Source organism: Rattus rattus, chromosome 17, assembly GCF_011064425.1.
Source record: "Rattus rattus isolate New Zealand chromosome 17, Rrattus_CSIRO_v1, whole genome shotgun sequence".
In the NCBI taxonomy this organism is placed as follows: Eukaryota; Metazoa; Chordata; class Mammalia; order Rodentia; family Muridae; genus Rattus; species Rattus rattus.
In genome coordinates, this window is record NC_046170.1 from 12,783,231 (window position 1) to 12,810,411 (window position 27,181).

At 39.7% G+C, this 27,181-nt stretch overlaps 1 protein-coding gene across 1 annotated transcript; it reads right to left on the bottom strand.

Moving 5' to 3' along the window:
* Window positions 1-165: 165 nt before the first annotated feature.
* On the bottom strand, window positions 166-26,798 carry Nae1 (NEDD8 activating enzyme E1 subunit 1). Its single transcript, XM_032887590.1, has 20 exons — window positions 26,675-26,798; window positions 21,998-22,101; window positions 21,638-21,698; window positions 19,866-19,896; window positions 16,815-16,886; window positions 16,519-16,598; window positions 15,753-15,862; window positions 13,759-13,868; window positions 13,160-13,222; window positions 12,677-12,740; window positions 12,198-12,289; window positions 9,606-9,665; window positions 9,386-9,519; window positions 8,224-8,299; window positions 7,936-7,975; window positions 6,690-6,776; window positions 5,956-6,048; window positions 2,372-2,486; window positions 2,233-2,282; window positions 166-408 (listed from the first exon to the last, which is right to left on the bottom strand). The coding sequence occupies exons 1-20, from the start codon at window positions 26,725-26,727 to the stop codon at window positions 299-301; spliced, it is 1,605 nt and encodes a 534-aa protein (XP_032743481.1). The 5' UTR covers window positions 26,728-26,798; the 3' UTR covers window positions 166-298.
* Between the last annotated feature and the right edge of the window lie 383 nt (window positions 26,799-27,181).

The window sequence follows — 27,181 nt, forward strand, 5'->3', positions numbered from 1 at the left end:
TCTTAAATTCATTAATTAATTTTTTACTCTTTTTAGTGAAACAGACATATCCATGAAATGTAATTGCAAAATAGCAAACCAGTATTAATGAACTGAATTACAAAGAGCTAGCTTTGATTCTTCAGCAAAGTGATGCTTTCTCCTCACCATCCCAAACAACAAGACTATATTACAAATGAGAAAAAATTTTATTAAGGAAACAATTCAACTTCTGTCCTTAAACAGATGTTTACAAACTAAAGCACAACAGGAAGACAATTACAGTTTCAACCATTAACATATACACGGGGTGCTTATTCTACAATTGGAAAGTTGCAGAAGTTTGTGACATACCACTATAAATATAAGTATTGTTAAAAATTACAAATTGTTTGGTGATTATTTTGATAACTTCTTGAGTGGCAGCTCCTGTAGGAAAAAGGAGAAAAGTGTTTGAAAAGAATAAATTTTAGGAGTTAAGTAATATATACCAGACTGGGCCTGATGGTGCATGCTGTAAATCCCAGCACTCAGTAGACAAAGACAAGTGGATCTCTGTGAGTTCTAAACCAACCTGCTCAACATAGTGTATTCCAGGCTGGCCAAGGCTATACAATGAGACACTTGTCTCAGGGGAAAAAAAAAATCAGGTGTGATAATGAATGACTATATTCATCAGACTGAGGATGTAGAGGCAAGAAGACCAAGAGTTCAAGGCCAGTCTCAGATACAAATGGAGTTGGAGGCCAGCCTGGTGCACATGGATCTAGGCTATGATGAATACACCATAGACGAGTACTAAAGACAAACAAATAAAAACCATAAAGAAAGCAAAGCTGTTTAAAATCTAAAACAAACATAGTTTAATGAGTCATAACAAAATAAAAGACTATAATAATACTTATTTTTGTTTGTTTGAGACAGGGTCTTTCTACATAGCCCTGACTGTCCTGGAACTCATTATGTACTAGGCTGGCCTCAAACTCACAGAGCTCCATCTGCCTCTGCTTCCCAAGTGCTATGATAAAGAAGAAAAGAAAGAAAAGTGCAGAGAAGTAGCTCACGTTTAAATAGGGAAAACCTCGGAGAATTATGTTAAAAGTCATTACAAGACACATTTAAAACTAAAGACCTCTACTTACACTCATTAAGCATCTCTGATTGTGTCTCTTAGAACCTGGCCTATCTAAATAAATAATAATTTGCCCTTTTCTATGAATTTGCAGGTTACTTTACTATTTAGACATGAAAGAATGATTTTATGTAAATAAGTTACCCAGAATTAGGCTTCAGTTTGTTTACTCCAAATATGGCTTTCCTAGGATTACATTATTAGCATTCTAAACACTGACTATTAATCAAACTGATCCGCTTTCAACATCTAGAAAAGAAAATATCATAAGTGAACAGACCAGACTATTGGAAGTAGCAGGCAGGAGAGTCACTTTTCAAAAGAGATCGTTTGCTTCATGTTTGTGCTCCTCTCCCCTTCTCCCTGACTTTAACATGTGGGAACCCGATGCATGGTATTAGAGATGGGGCTTCTGGGGCGTGATTAGACCATGAGGGTGGAGCCTTCACAAATGGATTCATGCCCTTATAAAGGAGATCCTGCTGGGTTCTTTTTATATGTGAGAGCAAAGTGAGAAAAAAACACCATGTATGAGTCAGGTGCTGAGATCTCTCTCAATGGGCTCTAACTATGCTGGCATCTGAAGCTCTGAAAACCATAAGAAATACATTTCTGATGTTTATAAGGTCCGATCTATGGTGCAATTACAGTAGCTAACTTAACTGGAGCAAAGAAGAAACAGTGGGAGCAAACAGACAAAGGGAGTTTTTATGAAAGAAACAGCAGGTTTTAACTGGGCCCTGAGGTGCAAAGATCTAGGGCATGTCTCAAGAAAAGAAGGTACACAGGGCCTTTTAGTCTAGTTAGTCTTTGTTTCTAAGAACTGATGGGGCAGAAAGACATGAGGGAGAGGAGGAAGAAGAAGGTCTGTGTGTCCGTGTACCCAGAGAGCTAAGTGAGGCTCATGATAGGTCTTCAAAAGGACTAAAGACTCCAGGAGTGGTTTGCTATGGGTGGCACAGGAAGCCGGAGGGCAAGGAGAGCAGTATGGAGGGCAAAGACTAACGTAAGCTTAACAGCCAGGTTTGCTGACCTCCCTAATCACAAGGGATAAGAAAACAAAGCTAATACAAATAATAACTGTATAATGACAAATAAGTCATCTCGTCTACAAAACTCACCTCCCAGGAATGCAGCAACGGTGTGTGGTTCAGCAGCTCCGTACCGGCAACTACAGAAAGGATGGAGTATACATTTTTATTAGTTTCATAACAACAAGCTGGGAGAGTATTATCTCTATATGCTCTAAAGGATACTCACAATTCATGGACATAATCGTCCTTCACCATTACAGACAACCCATATTCCTGAAGGAAGCCAGTAAGACAGGACTTCAACTTCCCTATATCTTCTTCAACTTGATAGTTAGATACTCCTAAAAACAAGTATTATATTATGTATAATATATACATTTGCATTAAAATAAGTATGTGGGCTGGATATAGTAGCACACATCTTTAATTTCAGAATTTAGGAGGCAAAGGCAGGTGGAACTCTGTGCGTTTGTGAATACCCTACACTACCTAGTGAGTGCCAGGACTGCCAGGGCTGCCAGGGCTGCATAGAGACCAGGTCTCAGGGAAAAAAGTGATTCAAACTAATGGTTATCTCTTACTTAGTTTCAGGTGGTCTAATCAAAACAGTAAGGTATGAAACTAAAGAACAAACATAAATCAACACTTGAAAATATCAGAAATCTGTAAATAAAGACATAAACTAAAATCTATCACAAATTTAAGTTCAGTAAATATGACTTAGTGACAGCATATAATAATTGTTGTTCTGGAAGATTAACACAAAATACTCAATAATTATTTGATAAAAGAATTAAAGAGAAAATACCTTACTTATATCCTTTAATTTAAAATTTTATTTTCTTACTTTTTGGAAACAAAGTCTTATGAATCCCTGCTAGTCTCAAACTTGTATGTGGTCAGGGTGACCCTGAACTTCTAATTCTCCTGACTCTACCTCCTGGGTGAGATAACAGCCACACACTTTCTTGGTGAGGAAGATCTCCAAACCTAGGGCTTCGTTCATGCAACAACAACAAACCAAGCTAGATCCCCAGCCCTTTGTTTCCAGTTCAAGTGATTTAATGGCACCAAGGGCCCTTACGATATATAACATTTACTGAACATTAGTAGATGCTGGGTACTCTTCTACATACCTCATGCTTATGCACTGATTTAATTCTCCTAAGAACTCTATTAAGTATCCACAGCTATTTCTATTTACAGATAGAAAAGCTGGGACAAAGACAAATTAAGTTACTTAGTTCAGGAACAGCAAAGCTAGAATACAACACAAGCATTTTGTTGTTTTCTCATGTAGGAAATGTAATCCCGGGCTTTAGGAATGCTAGAGCAGGCATTCTACCACTAAGCCAGTCCGACATTATTCTTTCTCTTTGTTGTTTGGGACAAAGTCTCACTCTGCAGCCCAGGCTGGCCTCAGATTCCCAGCAATCTTTCTACTTCAGCCTCCTGAATGAACGCATCATACAGTGGGTAAACCAGCATACCCAGGTGCCAAACGTCTCAGTAGAGACTGAGGGGTCTCTTAGATATTCAACTCAGTCAAGCCTTCAGAATCTCAAGCCCAGGTATGGTACCACTACAGAAGAACCTCCCTCTTAAAAAAGAACTGCTTCAGCTCAAACAATAAAGCACCAGAGGTAATTTATTGAGAGGCTGACAAGATGGGTCGGTCAGTGGGCAAAGTGCTGCTGTACAAGCATGAGGAATCCCAGTTCAATCCCCGAGAGCCCACTTTAAAAACCGAGCATAGCGGTACATATCCATAATCCTGTCACTGGGAAACTCAAAGGCAGGAGGACACCTAGGCCCTGCTGGCCAGCCAGCCTAGCCAATCTGTGAGTTCTCAGTGCAGTGAGAAACCTTTTCTCAAAAAATAATGTGAATAGGAACTAAAGAAGACATTTAATAATGCACACATGTGTACACTCATGCACACACACACTTTAACCTGTTCTAAACCACTAAGCTTTTGAGACCTAAACACACACACACACTCTCTCTCTCTCATATTCTTTCTCTCTCTCTCTCTCTCTCTCTCTCTCTCTCTCTCTCTCTCTCTCTCTCTCTCTCTCTCTCTCTCATTCTAAGTTGTTTTATACCACTAAGTTTTTGAATGGTTTGATATGTAAAAAATAACCAAAGTACATTTCAGTCAAATGATACAAATAAAACAATTATGTTTGATGATTCTTTTTTCCGTCTGGTAAAATTTGTTCACTGTGCCTATAAACTGGGGTTATTTTATTAGTTGGGGCAACTGGTTTTATTATCTACCTAGAATATATTGCTATACAATAATCTTGGACAATTATGATTACCAATAAAAATATTCTGAGCACTGTGGATCTTTAAGATTATACAAGTTTTCCAATTATTACCCTTGCAGACAACAAAAAGTAATGAGCAAAGAAATCTTAGTATCTTTACAGAGTTCAAAGTTCAGAAGCCACTGATATACTGCTAGTGGGTTTCCTATTCCTTCGGGTTAAGCTCAGTGCAAGTTATGGGAGTAAACTATGAGCTGGAAATAGTGGTACACATTTATAAATGGTCCTCCGAAGGATGAAGCAAGACCAAGAGTTCAAGGCCAGCCTGTGATATTCAGCAAATTCCAGGCCAGGCTTTAAAAATCTAAAGAGCTGGTTGTGGTAGCCATGTCTATAATTCTAGTACTTAAGAGATGGAAGCAGGAGGATTGCCACAAGACTGAGGCCAGTGTGAGCTCTACAGTAAGTCAAGGGCAAACTAAACTGTAGAGTAAAACCCTGTCTCTAACACACACACTTACACTCACACACACGCACACACTCACACACACTCACACATGCACACACAGTCACACACTCACATACACACTGAGTCACACACACACATACACACACACACGCACACACACTCACACACACTCAAACCCGCACACACTCACACACACTTATTCACACACACACACACACACACACACACACACACACACACTTTAAAAAGACGAATATAAAGAGACATATCAGTGATCTATACATATTCAACCAACACTCCTCCCCAACAGTTTAGAATCAACAGTTTGAAAGTAGTCAGCCTTAAAGGTCAAATAATAGAGCACTGGGCTGGGGAGATGGCTCAGTGGTTGATGCACTGCCTGCTCTTTCAGAAGACCTGAAATCAATTCCCAGCAACCACATGGTGGCTTATGACCATTGGTTATGGTACCAGATTCCCTCCTCTGGCATGCACTCATATATATAAAATACATAAATAAATCCTTTTTTAAAAAATCAAATAATAGTTCCTCTAAATGCCCACAGAATACTAAAATTCTGGTCAAGTGGGTTTTCCTGTTTGTTCTGTTGGTTGGTTGGTTTGTTCTTTTGAGACAGGTTCTCTACATATCCCTGGTTGTCCTGGAACCCTCTGTAGATCACACTAGCCTCAAACTCAGAGATCTGCCTGCCTCTGCCTCCACTGCTGGGATTTAAACTGAGTACCACTCTACCTGGCATCAAGTCAAGTATTTATTCAAGATTTTATTGAGTGAATCTTATTTTTTTTTTTTTTTTTTTTCGGAGCTGGGGACCGAACCCAGGGCCTTGCTCTTCCTAGGCAAGCACTCTACCACTGAGCTAAATCCCCAACCCTTGAGTGAATCTTATAATTCATGCCTATAAATACAATACTTAGGAGACTGATAGAGGAAGATCACAAGTTCAAGGCCAGCCCAAGCTAAGTAAAATCCTGTCTTAAAACAACAAAACAACAACAAAGTCAAAAGATTTTCTTTGTATCTGGTAAATCAACTGCTGTTTTTACCTGGGTATCTGCCATGCTGCTTATGAAATCGATCAACAGCCCGCAACATTAGATACAGGACTATCTCATTATCCGGATTATCCATGCTAGAAACTGAAAGGGAAAGAAAAATCAGTAGAACTAAATAACATACACAAGCAGCAAAAGGCTGAATTTATCCTTAAGTTTCAGGATATAAGAATATTAGCAAAAAATATTAAATATTTTACTAACATAAAGTATAAAATTATAAATAATACATTAAGATATAACACGGGTGTGTGTGTGTGTGTGTGTGTGTGTGTGTGTTTATGGACCCCTAGCTGGAGTATCTACCAAGTTAGAAACATGATATTAGTTTAGTTTTGTTTTGTTTTTTATAAAGATTTATATATTCATTTTATGTATGGAATACACTGTAGCTGTCTTCAGACACACCAGAAGAGGGGGTCAGGTCCTATTACAGATGGTTGTGAGCCACCATGTGGTTGCTGGGAATTGAACTTAGGACCTCTGGAAGAGCAGCCAGTTCTCTTAGCCACTGAGCCACATCTCCAGCCCAATATTAGTTCTTCTATACAGCACACAATGCACTCAGTAATCTAAACACAATTTTATATAGTATAAATAAATTAAAATCATTCAGGTAAATGCATAAAATACAAAATACATTATTTTTAAAGCACCATTTATTCTACACTATTATACACATTTTATTAATATCTTTTAACTTAGCATTTGGTTGTTATACTTACTAATTTCATCTTTGTTGACTGTATGCAAACCATACTCTTCAGCTAAAGACCGACATCTTACCACTCGAAGAAATGCAGAATTGCTACCTGGAAACAGGAAAGACTTCAGGATGGTTGTGACAACTGAACATGCCAAATTATGGGTCACTTTAAGAACAAGAAGTTAGGGCTACAAGATGGATCAGCAGTTAAGAGCTGGCTGTTAATGGAAAGGAACTGAGTTCAATTCCCAGCACCTACCCACATCAGGTACCTCATGACTACTTATAACTCTAGCTCCAAGGGGATTTGACATCTCTGACCTCTGCAGGTGCACACATACACGATAGGCACATACACATAATTTAAAAAGAATAAAAAATTGAAGCATTTATTTATTAAAAATTTTACTGAGTGGCCACAGTACTGGGGGTTTAGATATTGACTATTAATGGTAAGAACAACTCCTGCCTTGGTTATATTCTCTGTTGGGTGTGTAAGAAAGGCATAAAACATAATTGTCTGTGCCCATGAACCTGTTCTTGGGGTTCCTTCACTTAAATGATAAGCCACTTTTCTAACCCTGCAACTAACTTTTTTTTTTTTTTTTTTTTGATTCTTTTTTTTCGGAGCTGGGGACCGAACCCAGGGCCTTGCGCTTCCTAGGCAAGCGCTCTACCACTGAGCTAAATCCCCAACCCCACCTGCAACTAACTTTATGAAACTGTTGCTTCTGTGTGTGGTCTATCATGGATGTGCTTGCCCATACAAGTGGTGGCAGAGATTGCTTCTGAGTATCTTCTATCAATCTCCAATGTATGATCTGTCTTTTTGTTTTTATTAGTTTCCCACCTATGTGCTTTGAGACAGAGTCTCATACAAACTCAAAGCTCACCATCTCAGAGTAGCTGACCTCAGGCCTTTATGTTTGCAAGACAAGCACTTAACCCACTGAGCTATCTCACCAACCTGCAACTGACTCAAAGAAAAATGCTTTTGCCTCCTGAAAAATTAGGGAGAAAACTCCAGAAACACAGCCATGAACTATAATGGCAAATTCTTAATTCCATTACAATCGCTTTAACACAGGTCAAATAAATAGCTATGGCCCAGTCTTAAAATGCCCTTTATATTACAAGAAAATAAAATAAAATTTACTTAACAACAGACACGCCCTTCTTCAAGAATTTCAATCATTTAAAACTCCCAAGAACACCCTCTATAGCATATTTTTATCAAGCAAAATAGGAAAGTTAAAAGGACTTACAAAGCAGCTTTAATTCTTTCTCTGAAATGGACTCTGGTGCCTATGAAGAGACAGATGCAGGTTTTTCTCACGCACGAACACAGGCAAACAACAACAGCACAGAGTCACTGGCTGTAAGATGAGCAGCTCTTCCTAAGAGCCGGGAAATCATTACAAACACCTGTTCACTGGTAACAGGGTCTCGTTAGCGACAAGGAAGCCAGATGCCTTCCATCTCCAACCCCGCCCTGGCTGCGTTCCACGCTGTAGGGAGCAGCACTGTAGAGATGCCATGTCTTGACCACTTACCTGGCCAACAGACTGAAGCAATTTGGCAACATGATTACCTACAGCAGCAGCATCTTTCTTTGCTTTCTCACGATAACTGGAAAAGAACAACAGCAAAACCCTATAATTAAAGACTCCTAAAATTAGCAAAACTAAAGTTATCTTTAAGTGAACAAAAATTAATTAAAAAATATTTGGAAATATGAAATGTGAAAATGCTAGAGAAATGCCAGCAGTGGCACCTCTCAGTAGTTAGGCATCTTTGAAGAGCTGGCAGGAGACTTTGGAGTCCTCTAAAACCAAGACTCCCATTATACCCTGCAGCATCCAGATTAAATCTACCCAGGTAACACCAGTCTTTATTTTGAGTCATTTTCTTTTAATCATTAACCTTTTATAACTTAAGGAGTCAATGACTGTAGATAAACATCTACTATCCAGTACCCCTACTCTGACACACATGGACTCATAAGATGGGGTCTCCATGACTGTTACTTTTTTTGTAACTGAGGTGCAGTGCTGATGAATCCAAGGGAACTGGCCTGGGTGGTTTCTTCCAGGCCCAAATGTTGCCATACAGAGATGATCTTGGTCAGTGTTTGACACATCTTGGTTAGTTGTCCTATTCTAAGAGTCAAAATACTGAAAATTTGGGAAAGGACAATGGAAGATAGAAACCAATCTGACTTTAAGGACATTGCTCAGAGGTAGAATTCTTACTTAGCATGTATATGAGGACCCAAGTTCAACCCCCAATAGTACCACCTTCACCCTAAAAAGGTATGGCCTTACCTGGGAGAGACTCAACCTTAATACTGATCATTTTTACAGAGTCAAATATAACTAGATATTAAAGTTTTTCATGATCTATACTATTGGACAGGTTTGAAGTATGTGATTTTCCTTGGACTTAACTTCAAGAAGGAAAGGTGTTCATGTAACATATTTTCTTGGGTCCTCTGTCAGAAGCCAGGGACCGAGTCTCTCTAGGAGGGCAGATTTAAGTAGCCTGTTATGCATAGTTTAAAACCAGTGATGAGGCACTGATGGTGCTACATTCCTTTAATCCCAGCTGAATTCAAGGCTAGCCTTGTCTACAAAGCTAATTCTAAGATAACCACGATACACAGAAAAACACTGTTTTGAAAAACATACAAAATAACAACAACTAAAAGTCACTTACACATTCTGCAATTTTATGTATTTGCTTGAATCTGCAATCATATCAGGAATTGTGCCTCGAACAGGTAAATTTCCTTGACCCTCCTTGGCCACAAATTCCTTTAAGGCACGAGCTAGAATCCAAAAAGATGGGGTCTAAAAGAACAAGAAAAAAATGACAGTGAAGGTGTGTATTCTAAGCTAGAGTTGAAGGCAATTTGAGTTTTCCTTCTTGCTGTTACCTGTTTGGTGATATTTATGCAGCGATCATCATTAAATATATCTTCAATACTGCTTGGGATCTAACAAAGGAATACAAAACATTTACTGAAATTAAGAATTTTGTCCACCTTTATTTTCAATACTACTTCTTCAAATAAGTTCTTTACATTTTCAACGTGCAGTAAAATATCAACTTCTGATGTATTGAGTTTTATTTATAATCAGATTCTGATGGGAAAGAGAACAGAAGAAAATCCTTTCCTGTCCAGTTAACATTCCAGACAAGCCTTCCTATATCTCCATGGAGTAAAGGAAAAGTCAAACAAATCATTTTGTATACTTTATATCTGAAAACAACAAGGATTATGGACATCCCTACAAAGCTAGATTTAAAGCTATTCATGGTGTCCCAGCTTATGAAAATCCTGAAATTCAGCACCATAATTCCAGGCTGTTCAAAGAGACAACCTCTCTAATAAAAAAATAAGTTTATTCAATTTTATTACTCATGAGATCACCACACTAGTAAAAACTTTACAAACTATGGGCTTTGATTCTACCACTGTGCAGACAAAATAAGAGTTCTTAGTGATAACCTCTTGACTGGTGTCTTAGCTTCCAACCCTACACCCTCTATTGCATTCCTAAGAGTCAACAGTCTTTTGAATGGTACAAGGCAGTGCTACACATCTTTAATCTCAGCACTAGGAGGCAGAGGCCGGTGAATCTCTGTGAGCTCCAGGCCAATATGGCCTACGGAGTTCTAGGCCAGCTATCACTATATATAGTGAGATCTTATCTCAACACCAAACAGACCTTCCTACTTCCCTGCTCAAAATCCTTCAACAGTCTGCAAGATTCTGTCATGATATGGCCCTTCCTGGCTCTCCAAACTCAAATCCTTCCTATCACTTTCTTTCTTCTTCAATCAAATTGACTTTCCTACTGATCCTATAACGGAAGTGAAACTTCACCTCACTTTGTGACCTTGCACTGCCCTCTGCTTGAGACGCTCTTGCCACAGGTCTCTGCACTTCACTCAGACCTCTTCCTCTTTCCCTGCTCCCTCTCTAATATTGCCCCTAAACCCAGACCCCTTACCTTCTCACATTCTAACTTTGTTCAGACATTGATATCCAACTGTTCAGTGTATTGCCCCCCAACTCCTAGAACCATTTTTTTCTGTTTGATTTTTGAGTGAGGGCTCTTGTGCCCAGGCTGGACTAGAATTCAGTATGCAGCCAACGTGGCCTCAAGCTTCTTCCTCCATCTCCTCAGGGCTGGCATTACAACATGTGCCACCACACCTGGCTTTACAATCATTCCTCAGTTTTACAAAAGGATTATTACATTTTATTTTCAGAAAAAAGTGCAGACCTAACATGAACAATTTGACAGGTATACATATACATTCTCAACATTGTCTCCAATTAGGATAGAAGATGTCCCTCAGCTAGAATGATTTACAAGGCATACACCCAGGAACCATTTCATGGTCTTCAGAATGTCACGGTGCCTGTCAGAAAACTATAAAAGTTGTCTAGGCATCCTGTTCTATATTTCCTCAAAAACAAACACACAAAAAAACTGAGCAAACTGCAAATTAGTAGCAGTAGGAGGAGGAGGAGGAGGAGGAGAAGTAGGAGTAGTGGTAGTAGTAATGATAATAGAAGTCTGAGTTATTTTTCCAATTTCTTTTTTAATGTATTCTAAGTTGGTGTAAACTCACTATGCAGGCCAGGCTGGCTTCAGGCCTCAGATTCAGAACCCACCTGCCATAGCCCCAACGTGCCAAGATTCCAGGTAAGCCACCGTACGCAGCTTATAGTTTCTGAAATGTACAAGTCATTGAGAGCATCTCCAACTACATCTAAATAACTGCCTTGAAAGAAAAACCAAGGCAACAAAATGTACTTTTTTTTTTTTTTTTGGTTCTTTTTTTCGGAGCTGGGGACCGAACCCAGGGCCTTGCGCTTCCTAGGCAAGTGCTCTACCACTGAGCTAAATCCCCAACAACCCAAAATGTAGCTTTTGACTAGCAAAATACCACTTGTAATTCTTATCTCTGAATTCCCAACTATTTATAAGTCATACTTAAAATAATTCATACATTTCTCTAAGTGAAAAAAATTGATTTTTTTTTTGATTATATGCTGAAGCACTGACGCAATTTTAATGAGGACAATAGAGGTTTTTTGTTTTGGTTTTTTTTTTTTTTTGTGAGACCAAGTCTCATGCAGCCCCAGCTGGTTTGAACTTGTTATGTAAGGATGACTACTGACCATCTTCTCAAGTGGTGAAGCTATAGGCGTTCACCACCACGCAGGACTGAAAACTTCATTAAAACTAAACTGATGTGTTGGGCTCGGCATGGCACACACCTGTAATCTCAACACTTGAGAGGCAGAGGCAGAAGTATCACAGGTTTGCTGGTCTATACCAGCCTGGGCTGCATAAATAGACCTTGTCTTAATCAGTCAAGCTAACTTATAGGTACTTGTTTCTAACTTACTATACACATCAAAGCAATATTAGGTTAAACTGTTACATCAGCTTTCACATACGAAAATGTCAGAAAACATATTGGTTTCAGCAATTCCTTCCTTTGATACCTGAGTTGTATTTAGTGCTGTGTTCACATTTTTAATAGCTTCTTCAAAATTCTCTTCATCTTCTGGAGCTCCATTCTCATTCTTTAAAATCCCTATTCAAACAAAAAAAAAATAGCAAAACAAGGCTAGAGTGAGACCTGTCTCAAGAAAAAAAAAGTATAGGCTTCCAGCCCGGGCTGACATAGGCCTGTCTACATATAGTTTAAATGTCTCTTTCCACTCTGGCTTCCTAACATTAGAGAAAAACCTTGTCGGGCTCTGAACAAAGGATCACACTGCTGACCCTTAACAGGAGTACAGCTGTAATTTGTTCTTAAACTCTTTAAGAAATGGCTCCTTTACCCCCAGGGAAAGCAAAATAAGAACTCAGGACAGTATCATTTGACAAGAAAGTCCAATAAATATTGGCTTCAAGCAATTATTTTTCACTATGTAATACTTTATATGCTTTATATAATAATTACAATGCAGAAGATTACCTTGTCTTATCAATTCTCTGAAGTCCTCTTTTTCTTTATAACTTTTAGGAATTCGTCCATTTGTCTAAATTGATTAAAATATTTAAAGATCTAGTTATCAAAACTCCAAATATGGAAACTGAGTGTCCTACATCTTCCCCATTCTCTACAGTAAGATTTTATCAAATAATATATAATGTATTATATATAAAATATTATATAACCACTGAAATAGGCTTGCTTAATTTGAAAAGAGTTAACTGCAGGCCATTTTTTTACATTCATTCTCCACAGTAATTTCAGGATGAAATTTACTGAAATTCCAATTTGTTAATTAAAATATCAGTACTGAGAGAGTGGTAGCTAGACTTCAACTGAAAAGCTCCCGCTTGCAGTACACCCTCCTAAGGGAAAATATTAACCTCCCATAACCATCAAAAGAAACCCTTTATCACATCTTGAAAATACAGTCACATATAATTTAAAAAAAAAAAAAAGACATACCTCACTATACCACTGGGCTAAATATTTAGCTATGATCACAATCCATGGAGTATGGCTATGGTCCTAAAAATGAGATACAAATTGAAGAAGATATCAGCACGAGTTAATATTAACTCTCCCCAACCCATCTTATTTCCAATATTGACAGTTATCTTCTAATCCACACGAAGTAATAAGCAGGCAAATGAACTGGTTTAATAAAACTGGTTTTAGAAATGATTTTTTTTTTTTGTTTTTTGTTTTTTTTTTTTTTTGTTTTTTCTTTTTTTCGGAGCTGGGGACCGAACCCAGGGCCTGAGCTAAATCCCCAACCCCTAGAAATGATTTCTGAGTGGTCGTGGAGTAGCTCTGTGGGTAAAGTGCTTGCCAGACATGGCTATAAGCTGGAACCTCAGTGAATGGAGGTCAAGACAGGCAGATCCTGGATCTCACTGGCCATCAAACTAGATGAACGGCTAGCTCCAGACTGTGATGAGACAGTCTCAAAATACAAAGTAGAAAGCAACTAAGAGAACCTGAGGCTGACCTCTGACCTCCACAGGTGCATGCATAGGTTTCTGTAAAGGCGCGTGCATACACACGCACACACACACACTAACCTTTTTTTCCATATGGTCCAAGTCATAAGACTGAAAATGTTCTCTCAGTTCAGGAAATGGCTTATCTAGTCGTAGATCCTCCAATGCATTATCTGGATGAGTTTCTATTACTGTCAAATAATCCCAAAAGATACTCAATTCTTTAGTAATCTACTACATCATGGGAACTTAAGACAGACAGACAGACAGACAGACAGACAGACAGACAGACACACACACACACACACACACACACACACACACACACACATTTTGTGAATTGGATGGTTGGAAATGGAGCCTTATTCTATTGCCCAGGCTAGCCTTGAACTCATGGCAATCCTCCTGCCTCATCATCCTGGTTGTTGTCATTATAGGCATGACTCAGTGCACCTGGCTGAAAACCTATACTTATTTTCTTGAGACAGAGTCTCGCTCTAGCCTTGATTGCTTCTTTTACTCAATGTCAGTTACTCCCAACTTCCTGATCTGACTTTGGACACTGCTTTCCATAGGAGGGATACAAAACAAGGTACAATTTCAGTGAGTTTGTAATGAGGTTATAATTCTGCCACTTGCTTTGTCACTTTAGACAAGTAACAACTATCTTCCTGTGCAGATATAATAGTATCCACTTAAAGGTTCTGTAAAGAGTAAATGAAATCATGTACATGAAAGCAGACACCAGACAACAATGCTAACCTTCATTACCACCTGCCTCCTCTTACCCCTTCCTCTAGCATCCCCCTAAGCTAGAGGCTCTAACCCTCTCTCCCTCCTCCTCCCTCCATTACCCTCCTCCCATCACATCAGTGCAAACTTAACAGCCTTCAGTCTTGGCTCCTCGAAGTTCACTCTCTCTCAGCTTAACATTAGTGCAGCCAACTTAAAACAAAAATGTTACCCTGTCACTTTCCACTTTCAACTCTTAAATGGCTGACATTACCTACCAAAAGCTTATCCTAGCTGCCCACGTGACACCAATCCTTATGAGGCTGTCAGTGTTAATAGCTACTGTTACACCAACACAGTGCCTGGCTCATAGCATAGCTGACTTAGAATGAAAACGCTTTACTTAGAAGAATTTGTACTCAATACTGACAGTGAGTTTTATAAAACTCTAAGACTAAGATTCTCTAGGAAGAGCTGATATCAGCTCTGAGCTGATGTAGTCATGCCTATGAATAACTCTGGATTCCTTTAACACTGTTTCCTTAGGAATAGTAGCTAGGAAAAAGGTTTATCATGTGTAATTGGACATGGAATGGGGACACCTAAGGCTAGCATGAGACTGAAACAAAAGACAGGTGGGAAACAGTGGTGTAGTGGAATGGCAAAACTACAGTCACTTTTATTCTGTATGTTACTATGCTATGCTTTAGTTACAATTAAGCCACTATGTAAGTACTCTGATAATTTTATGATTAGTGGGTCACTGATGGTTGAGAACCACTGATATAATGTTTGTGTCAAAGTGACCCATACTTTGGCAGTCATAAATGCCCTACTTTGGGTTGGGGAGTAAAAGAAACCAGGCATTTGCATAGCTGCTGAGCCTCTTAACAAGACAAAGAAGGTGTACTTTATGTCTCTGGTCTGCATCCATTATTAATGCCATGTAGGGAAATGCAGACAAAAACCTATTGAATCAGGCTTGAGAGATGGCTTGGTGGTTAAGAGCAGTAGTTACTCTTCCAAAGAACCCAGGTTCAAGTCCCAGCACTGACATGGAGGCTCACAACCATCTGAAAGTCCAGTTCTGGATGATATGAGGCCCTCATCTGGCCTTTGTAGGCACCTGCATACACTTGGTACTCAGTCATACATGTAGGCAAAATATCTATACACATATAAAAAAGTAAATAAATTAAAAAACTATTGAATCTTATTGCCTCTTTGAACCTGTACTGCTATAAATTTATTTTATAATTCAAAACTGACTTCTTAAATTAGTAAGTTTCTAAAATTACTGTTCAAGCAACCATTAGCAAGTTCCATATGCTTAACAATTTTACCTGGATGTTCTTTTATAATAATCCTCATATAACCAACTAGGCCATATGTCCTACAGATCAAAAGAGGGATCTGGGAATTCCAGAGGACATCTGCTAAACGTAGTAATGTACTGAAAAGGAAGGCAAAGTAAGAACATAAGCAAGCAAATATATGCCAGACATGGAACTGTCTAATGCAAACAGGCAAAAATACAGTGAAAGCAAGCAATTTCACTGGGCAACAAACTCAGAAGTGCTGCACAGCACTCGAGGGATGTGAAACCTTAGTCTGCAGTATTGGGAAGATTGCTGGTGAACACACTAGCTAAACATTTTCAAGATAGTGAAACATCTCTAAAACCCATACACCTACAAATGCTCCTGTAATCAGTAACTACTTTGATTTTAGTTTTCTTGGTTTTGGTGTTTCAGAAACACTGGATCTCACTATGCAGCTCAAGTTATCCTCAAACTTACTATGTAGGCCAGGCTAGCCTCGAATTTCTGATCCTCTCTCTCTGGCTCCTGAGTTTATAAGACTACAGTGTATACTACCATACCTGGCTTCTAATTAATTTTTCATCACTTAGTAAAATCTAATGTTCACTTAAACTACTCTAAATATATCCAAATATCTAAATTTTTTATTCCCTATACAAAAGCTACAAATTAAAAGCTTCTTTAAGAATTTGAGAAACAAGACAAAATATGTATACAAAAGGATGTACACAGGGAAAACTATGTAAACCAAGTACAACTAAGAAAAATAGTAACATCTAAAACTTACCTTTCAAGAAGCTGAGTTGCAACCACAATAGTAAACCTACAGAAAAATGAAGGATCATTGTCTAGAAGGTTTTCTGGACTCTAAATAAGACAAAGGGAGGAAAAATTCAACAATTTCACATATTGAAGTTGGCAGAAACACATAAGCTATTTTAATATAAATGAGTTGACAAATTAAATTCCAACTAAATAAAAATGATACATCTAAAGATTCAAAATGTCTACATTCTGAGGTTTGAATTATCTTTTAAAACATACTATAGCAAAGAAAGAATAACGTTCACATATGTGTTATACCTCTTCCACAAAACTTCCAGAGACATCGCTATTTAGCTCTTGTAAGAATTCCATGGCAGCTTGAGCTCGGTTCTTTTCAAAGACAAAGCATTTGATTTGGGTTAGAAAATGCTTGGCTACAATTTGATCCCCACACTTACAGATCAAGAAAAACTCACTGCGAAACTTTCCAAATTCCATGCACACATGACAATTCTACTCAGGATTTAACTGAGGTCCAAGTAGAGCATCACTCAGAGTTGAACTAAACTATCAGAGTTCTTAAATGACCACGTTATTTGCCCTCGACTTTTCTGATCGAGTGAATGACAAAAATAGTCAGCAAGCAGGGTTATGCTGGATCACGTTCAGATTCAATCTAACCATTGACATCTACAATCCCATAGAAGAGTGGCTAACCACAAAAGTAAGTGCAACTCCATTCAGAATGTGACCTCAGCTTCCATTTGAAATACAAAAGTGTGTATGCATGTGTGCCTGGTATATATATATATGTGTGTGTGTGTGTGTGTGTGTGTGTGTGTGTGTGTGTGTGTGTGTGTGTGTCAGAGAAAAGCTAAGGTTTTCACTTAGTATAACAATGTGTGTGTGAAATGGGATCTAATAAAACTACAAAGCTTCTGTAAGGCAAAGGACACTGTTGTTAGGACAAAACTGCAACCAACAGATTGGGAAAAGATCTTTACCAATCCTACAACAGATAGAGGGCTTATATCCAAAATATACAAAGAATTCACAAAGTTAGACTGCAGGGAGACAAATAACCCTATTAAAAATGGGGTTCAAGGGTTGGGGATTTAGCTCAGTGGTAGAGCTCTTGCCTAGCAAGCGCAAGGCCCTGGTTCGATCCCCAGCTCCGAAAAAAAGAAAAAAAAATAAAAATGGGGTTCAGAGCTAAACAAGGAATTCACAGCTGAGGAATGTCGAATGACTGAGAAACACCTAAAGAAATGTTCAACATCTTTAGTCATAAGGGAAATGCAAATTAAAACAACCCTGAGATTCCACCTCACACCAGTCAGAGGGGGTAAGATCAAAAACTCTGGCCACAGCAGATGCTGGCAAGGATGTGGAGAAAGAGGAACACTCCTCCATTGTTGGTGGGATTGCAGACTGGAACAACCATTCTGGAAATCAGTCTGGAGGTTCCTCAGAAAATTGGACATTGCACTACCTGAGGACCCGGCTATACCTCTCTTGGGCATATACCCAAAAGATGCCCCAACATATAAAAAAGACACGTGTTCCACTATGTTCATAGTAGCCTTTTTTATAATAGCCAGAAGCTGAAAAGAACCCAGATACCCTTCAATAGAGGAATGGATACAGAAAATATGGTACATCTACACAATGGAATATTACTCACCTATCAAAAACAATGACTTTATGAAATTCATAGGCAAATAGATGGAACTGGAAAATATCATCCTGAGTGAGGTAACCCAATCACAGAAAATCACACATGGTATGCACTCTTTGATAAGTGGATATTAGCCCAAATGCTCGAATTACCCTAGATGTACAGAATACATGACACTCAAGAAGGATGATCAAAATGCGAAAGTTCACTCCTTCTTTAAAAGGGGAACAAGAATACCCTTGGAAGGGGATAGGGAGGCAAAGTTTAGAACAGAGGCTGAAGGAACACCCATTCAGAGCCTGCCCCACGGTTGGGGATTTAGCTCAGTGGTAGAGCTCTTGCCTAGCAAGCACAAGGCCCTGGGTTCGGTCCCCAGCTCCAAAAAAAAGAAAAGAAAAAACAAAAACAAAAACAAAAACAGAGCCTGCCCCACATGTGGCCCATACATATACAGCCACCAAACTAGACAAGATGGATGAAGCAAAGAAGTGCAGGCTGACAAGAACTGGATGTAGATCTCTCCTGAGAGACACACCCAGAATACAGCAAATACATAGGCGAATGCCATCATTAAACTACTGAACTGGGAATGGGACCCCCGTTGAAGGAATCAGAGAAAGGAATGGAAGAGCTTAAAGGGGCTCGAGACCCCATATGAACAACAATGCCAACCAACCAGAGCTTCCAGGGACTAAGCCACTACCCAAAGACTATACTGGACTGACTCTGGGCTCCAACCTCATAGGTAGCAATGAATAGCCTAGTAAGAGCACCAGTGGAAGGGGAAGTCCTTGGTCCTGCCAAGGCTGGACCCCCAGTGAATGTGATTGTTGTGGGGAGGGCAGTAATGGGGGGAGGATGGGGAGGGGAACACCCATATAGAAGGGGAGGGGAAGGGGTTAGGAGGATGTTGGCCCAGAAACCGGGAAAGGGAATAACAATCGAAATGTAAATAAGAAATACCCAAGTTAATAAAAATGGAAAAAATTTTAAAAATGCGTGTGTGTGTGTGTCATAGAAAAGTTAAGGTTTTCGCTTAGTATAAAAGTGTGTGTGTGTGTGTGTGTGTGTGTGTGTGTGTGTGTGTGTGTGTGTGTAGTAGAAAAACTAAGGTTTTCATTTAGTATAAAAATGTGTTTGTGTGTGTGTGCGCGTGTGTGTATAGTAGAAAAACTAAGGTTTTCATTTGAAGTATAAAAAGAGGATTTTCTGGCTAACTCCATGTACTTATTTCCAAACTATAGTACAGGTAGAGAAGTATACATCAGAATAATAAAATACTAAAAATCTATTGTGGTGAGTCACACAAATAGGAAAGGCACATCATATATATTTTAGATCTGAACACTTTAGATAATCAGAGACTATAACAACTAATATTATTATAAATGTATGCAGTACATTAATACAGTGGCTGATTTTCTTTATCCTAGCTAGTTCCCCAATAATAACAAAGAGTACTCTATCCACTGAACATCAGTGCTACTCAAGACTTTAATAAAGGACAGTGTAAAGTCATAGGCAGTACTCTAGATTCTTAAACTACCAAGAGATTTACCATATTAGAAAGTGAGCTAACCCAACTTTTCCCTCAAAAAATAATTAAAGTCAAAACGTTTTTAGCAGTCAAGATACAGTGGCATTATTAGATGCTCACACACAATCATATTCAGCAACAGGGGCTTGCTTACCTTGCCAATACTGCTTTTTTGAAGGAAAAAACTGAAGGGGATAGGAAAAAAAAAGCCAAGATTTATATGGCTATAAAGCAAAAGTTGTTTAACATTTATAATAGTGTGTGCCTTGTACTCAAAAGCTAAAGCAAATGTGTGTTTTACTGTACTTTACCATTGAGCTATGCCCAGCCCACAAACACCACTTCCAGACAGATTGTAAGCCTTCCTGAAGGAAGAGGATGGGAAACCAGTCTTTTCTAGGGCACATATTTCCCAACATGCCCTGAGAGAAGGAGTCCCAAGAATGAAAAGGAGGAAACACCACAGGGTAGGTGTATCTCCTCCCTGGAAAGCCATAATGTACCTGATAATAACGTCTTACAGTAAGGAGGTTTATAGTAACCTCTTTGACCCATCCCCTAAACTCGTTTGACCATGAAATCCACTGCTCCATTTAATAGCTATTAACATTTCCTATAACCAATGTTCTGCAGACACCTGGGAAATGCTGTAGTGAACTATTTGCTTTTGCAAGAAATTATAAAAGATTCATTCAGACTTCCTGCCACACATCCCAAGGGCCCATACTGCGGCTGCTGATGAGAGTCAGGGCCCAATGTTATGGCAAAGTACGTGGCTCTGTAAGGAAGAAAATTCCTTAGTGTAGCAGAAAGTGATGATTGTATCATTCTCACACCATCCTGCACAGTCAGCCAGGTAAGCAACGATAATAGAGCTTTTATTATTGTACAGATACCAATAAGGGAGTTGTGCTGTAGATAGCAGAACATACTAGGCCCCAAAGGAAATATGAACTAAATTCTGATTTTCCTTGAATTAATACTTACTTGTTGTTTATAGACAAATATAATCAGAGACTCCTAGACTCTGAACACTTGAAAATAAGTATGAAATCAAATTTGGAAATGTTCTGAAAATCTAAGTATAACTATATGTAAAGAACAAAATGTCGGGCTGGAGGTTTAGAGCACTGACTGCTCTTCCCAAGGTCCTGAGTTCAATTCCAAGCAACCACATGGTGGCTCACAACCACCTGTAATGGGATCCGACATCCTCTTCTAGTGTGTCAGAAGACAGCTACAGTGTACTCATATACATGAAGTAAATAAATCTTAGAAAAAAAAGGACAAACTGTAGATCACCTATAAAGAGGCTTTTATACAGCTTCATAGTACAATGAGAAATATATCAGACTAAAAAGATAAAAATGAATGATACTGTTCTTATTCCCTTTTTTAAAGACAAGGTCTCGTTTAGCTCTGGCTGATGGCTGGTCTTGAACTCACAGAGATCCACTGGCCTCTGCTTCCCAAGTGTTGGGATTGAATTCATTTTCTTATTCTTTTTTTTTTTTTTTTTTTTTTTTTTTTTTTTCAGAGCTGGGGACCGAGCCCAGGACCTTTCTTGCTAGGCAAGCATTCTACCACTGAGCTAAATCCCCAACCCCCATTTTCTTATTCTTACAATCCCTACATACAATCATTACTAACACTAAGGAATTAACACCAGGACTTAGAAAGCACTCAGAAGTCACAGGTAAGAGAAAAACGACTACTGCTTTGTCCGACAGCAGTAAGGACAGTGACAGACAGTGAGTGACAGTGAGCCCATCTGCTAACAGCCGGCTTGCCAGACCGTCTCAACACATCAGCTTTAGTCCCTTCTTCTTCACCATATCTAACATCTGGTCACAAGGGAGAATGCTCAGCCTCACCCTGCGTGCTCTGTCCTCTCTAATACGTTTGCATTTTAAAAGACAGACATACTTGTTTCCAACATCTTCTCCGATGACCTGATTTCCATCGATAATTGTAAATGATCCAATACCTAGGGAGACAAAAGGCAGTCAAAAATATGTTTTGGTTTGTTTTTTCTTGTTTGCTTGCTTTTATATTTACTGTTTGAAACTGAGTGCGCATGTGCCAGGCACACATGAGACGGTCAGAGGCCAACCAACAGGGGTTGGTTCTCTTCTTCACAATACAGGCTTGATGGAGCAAATTCAACTTGTCAGGCCTAACGGCAAGCAACTACCCACTAAGCCACCCTGTCAGCCCAAGAATATATAACTTTGTGTCAGAGTCTTAAAGGAGTCACCTAGAATACCATCATGGGTGTCACATTACCTGGCAGTACCAAGTTTTTAAGAATTTCCGTTCCTGTAGCTGTGGCATTTATCAAGCAAACGTGAGCAGATTCCAAAGCTTCTTGACCATGATCACCCCACAACCTATAAAACAAAACACAAATTGAACATTAAAAAGTTCACTCAAGTATGGCTCTCTTATTTGAACAGTGATACTCACAGTATTCTCTCATAAGACAACATTTAACAACCATAGCAAACGTGTGGTACAGGAGCTGACATTAATGTGGGGGTTGCATGACAACATAATTGAGAACTTTAATCAACCATACTTCGCATGATATAATCAGTATTACTAAGCTTTGCCTTTCTAACCTGTTACTTCTTTCAAACCAGGTAATTCATAAAACAGAAAGTCTAGGGATATTCATCAACATTAAAGAAATGCGTTAGCTAGCAGAGTAGAGCAGCATGCACCTCTTGTCCCTGCCATTCAAGAAGCTCAAGCAGAAGAATCTTTTGAAGCAAGTTCAGGGTCAGCCTGAACAACAAAGTGAGGCCCTATCTCCTTCAAATGCAAACATAAATAAATACATAAGCAGATAAGTAAATAAAGGCAGCATCTTGCATCTAAAACCTAGTCTGCTCTCAATTTCATTTCTTCAAGTGATACAGATCCAGTACATTTAAGATCTTGCCATAAGGCATTTCCCCTGTGACATCTACAAAAACAAGCAAAAATTTTATCAAGGGAAATTACTTATTATCATCTGAAAAAGCCTCACATTGAGTTCTGCAGAAGTGCTTTAAAAGATAATAAGAGTTATTACTATTGCCCTTGGTTGCCTTCAAGTCACTAAAGGTTAAGTCCCTATTCCTCAGGACACCACGCACCTCAGACACAAGACCTGGAGAACCTCAGCTAGGTTTGACTTGGAAGCCTTCTGTAGGAAGACCAGCTTTTGTGATATACAAACTTACAAGGCAGAGAGCCACAGACAGTTCTTCTAGCTGTAATAGCTATGAATCACAAAGGTGATGACCAGCATGTAATGACAACCATGAGGGGGCAGTAGTGGTCCTCTTATATTGACGGTAACCAACAGCTGTCCAGTTGGACTTAAGGCTTGCTCAGCAAGAGAGAATAACTGTTACTGGAAACCTAGCCAATGACCCAGGGCTAGAGGCCTCACAGATGTCCATAGAGAAAAATCTGTGGCCATCATTTTACTAAATCAGCTAATTCCTAATCGCATTCTAAATATTTATCCTTATGCCCACAGATAAATGTAGTTATCACTATTCATCAAAGGAATTTCTCTTTGCAACAAATGGAAATCATTACAGAAAAGCACAACTGGTCAAAAAGCAGGGAACAGGTGTCCAAGGGGTGCCCAGCCTCAACTGATACACCCACAGCACAACTTCTGTACCTAAAGCTAAGAGGGCGTCAAGGAAGGGAGGGGAGGCAGAAAGGTTGTAGGAGTCAGAGGGCCAGGAAATCTGCTGGGAGACTACATCTCCTAGAAGTGACGGGGAAGGTACATCCATGGTACCACAATAATGTGGCTGCTACACCACCATCCCACATGCTAACATGGAAGGAGGAAATCTCATGAGCCCACACCCATAGAAAAAGAACTACAGCAGCTAAGGGATACTGAGCACCAAATCGTCTCCTTCACAGATGAGTGCCCAATTGATTATCGAATAACAAGTGATCAGCCTTAAGATCATATACACCTAGCTGACACTAAGTGGACTAAGCATGTTGTACTTACATAGTGTGTGTGTGTGTGTGTGTGTGTGTGTGTGTGTGTGTGTGTGTAAGTGTAACAGCAAAAAACAGGCCATGATTTCAAGAAGGACCAAGGAGTACATGGGAGAGATTGGAAGAGGGAAAGGGAAGGGGAAAATGATATATTGTTTGATGGAAATATATATATTATATATAAACAATATATTATTTAATTATAATTATATAATTATAATATATTATATTATATACTTATATATTTTCTTTTATAGATTTTATAAATATATTATATCATATATATTTTATAAAAATATATAAAATTATATACTATATTGCATATTGTATTATTATAATATAATTATTATATATTATACTATATATATTATATAATTATAATATATAATATATAAAAATATAATAGCTGATGAACACCCTAATTTCTAATAGGAAGATTAAGAGATGCATACATTAACAACACAGAGATGCAACAAGAATTAGAAGTGCATGTTATAACCTGATCGATACCGGCATATCACTACAAGGCAAAGTTCATGATCACACATGTATCATAATTTTGGGGCCAATCTTGCCACCTTTATTCCCCAATTCCTTGACACACATACATACCTTCCAAAATCCCAACCAACTAATCTACTATTTTCTCTTCAGAATAGGAAGACCAAATTATTTGAAAATGCCATTGCCACACAAATACTATCTATCAGATGCCCGGGGAATACAAAAGACTTTGAGGAGCTTGCCCTGTCACCAATATAAATAAAGCTTATCACCACAAGCTGCACCACTTCATTTTCCATTTACTGAGCTTCCAGTCATCACTTTAAAGGGTCCCAGACCAAGCTGCTGGCACAGAGCTTTGCCTAGAGCTGGCAAACAGAAGAACAGCTTGGAAAAAAATCAGAGATCAGAAAGAGACTTTTTCTTTTCCATGGGGGCACAGTCTTATCTGAGTAATAAATGGTTGGGTAGGTGAAGAATGAGCCCTAGAGTACTGGTCCATCCATTTTCTTGTTAGCCTAAGAGCCAGGAATTGATCACTGGCTGCTACCTGCCTACTCAACTTTGTCTCTGCTTCCTTCTGACAGGCTACAGCAATAAGCAGCTCTTGTTATGACAGATACAATGTAGTACTTTAAGGAACTGGACTCAATAAAAATCCTCTTCAGGTGTCCTAGTAACCTTAAGTATCTTCTCGGCTTTGCTGCCTATCCTTCTACCTACACCCACAACACCTACAAGAGTATGTAAGAACTCATAGTTGTGGGGTTGGGGATTTAGCTCAATGGTAGAGCACTTGCCTAGCAAGCTCAAGGCCCTGGGTTTGGTCCCCAGCTCCGGAAAAAAAAGAAAAGAAAAACAAAGAACTCATAGTTGTTATAGGGGTTCCACTACCTCATTTCTCTCTCTAGAAGCTTGGACAAAGGATGAGCCTGAAAAAGCTAGATGACCCCAAGTTGAAAACATGTATAACTCTAGGCAAATTACCTAACTTTTACAAGTCTTAGTTTCCCTATCAGTATCAAAGGACGTCTGCCTTCAAGGATGTTCTCAGAACTGAGTGCCCAAATCTCTGTTAGAGTGCTAACGAGGTGGTCAGCACAAAGAGAAATTCCCATCCTCAGGGACATAGTGTAAGTTCTCTTGGGATCAAGAGGGGCAGGAGGGTGGCAAGCACTTTTATACCCTCCATTGACACAACACACTGAATATACTCAATAAGTAAGGAATAAGGTGGGGAGAGACAAGGATGGAAAAGTAATCCAAGAATCCACCTGATGGTTTAGATATTCTCTGTCCATTAAGGTATTCACACATGGTTACTGAGTACTAGAAACGCAGCAAGCATGAATTAAAATATTCTTTACGCATGTGTGTGGTACTTGATTTATAAGTCACTGTGAACAACAACAAAAATTTAGCTTGGTAATTTTAACGGTAATTACGTTGAAATTGTAGTATTTTTGGAATACTATTATAAACATTATTAAATTTGATTCTGGGATTGGGGGATGTAGCTCAATTTGGCAAGCGTTCACGATGCCCAGAGTTCCACCCTCAGCACTTAATAAACTGGATGTGATGGTCCACACTTGTAATCTCAGCTGTTGGGACAAAGAGGCAGGAGGATTGCTGCAAGTTAGAGTGCAGTCTGCTCTACATAGCAAGTCCAGGCCACTCAAGCATGAAAGACAGAAAAAAGGGAGAGAAGAGCAAAAACTTAGTTTTGAGCCTGGCCTGGCAGTGAACATTTGCAATCTGAGCACTTGGGACTTGGGACGTAGATGTCTGAGTTCAAGACCAGCCTGGACTGAATAAGACCATTTCTCAATATAAAAGGTGGGAGGGGGAAGGCACTAGTAGCAAAACTTATTTTCTGACTCTTTTTACTCTCCCTGTCCCCAATGTCTTCCTATGGAGCCTAGACTGGCTTTCGATTTCTGATCCACCTGCCTCTGCTTCTCAAGTACTGGGATTACCACGTCCGTCCGGCTTCTTTCAAATAATTGAAAGGTGTCTAGTGTAAAATGTATAATTACGAACAGGGATTGCTCAGGTGAAGCTAGCATTATGCGCGGACGTAGAACAATACCTGACAGGGCGCAGCACACTGCGGTCGGGGTCGGAATGGGGCACTCCCGACCCCCTCGGTTAGCGAACGAGTGTGGACTGCTGTACCGTGCAGCCCAGATTCGCGGTGACACCGTGCACCTCCAACCGCGCACAGCGTGGCGCAGCCGTGCGGGAAGGGGCGATCCGGCCTTCGCCAAGCACTTTGCCCAGTGGCCAGAGCCCAGAGCGCCGGCTCCCCACGCCCCGCACGGCCAGGCGCAGCGGCAGGCCTGTGGGAGGCCGGCCCACGCCGCCTAGGCTCTTAGGCCCCGCCGACCTCCGGAGAGCCTGCAAGCCCGCCGGCTTGCTTACTCGGAAACCCCGGCTCACCTCAGCTGCCGGTCGTACTTTTGCTCCTTGAGTATCTTCCCTTGCTGAGCCATGGCCGCGCTTGCCCCACGAACAGCAGAGCCGCGTAAGTAGGCCTCCACCTACTCGCTCTCACGCAGGCGCATTAAGACCCCTTAAGCGACCTCCTCCTGCGCGCCGCCAGTAGGGGGCGCCGCCGCAGCAATGCGCACGCGTCACTGGGAAGCCGGGGAAACTAGAGGTTGTGTTCCACAGTTTCTCTATACCTGCGGTAATTGTGGAGAACCCCGTCTTTTAAATCAAGTGATAATCCTTATCACTGATAAACTTTAATCCTTTTCTGGGTGAGTTCACAGTTCCTGAGAGTCCGCCAAGAGGAACAGTAATACACCAGCATACTTGTATATTATATTCTATATATTCTATATATTCTATATAGAGAAGCTAGCCTGATGGGTAGACAGAGAGGACCCGCTGCACTGCTTCCCTCCAAGAATGGTCTCCGTGGTGACGCAATAGAAAAAGTCT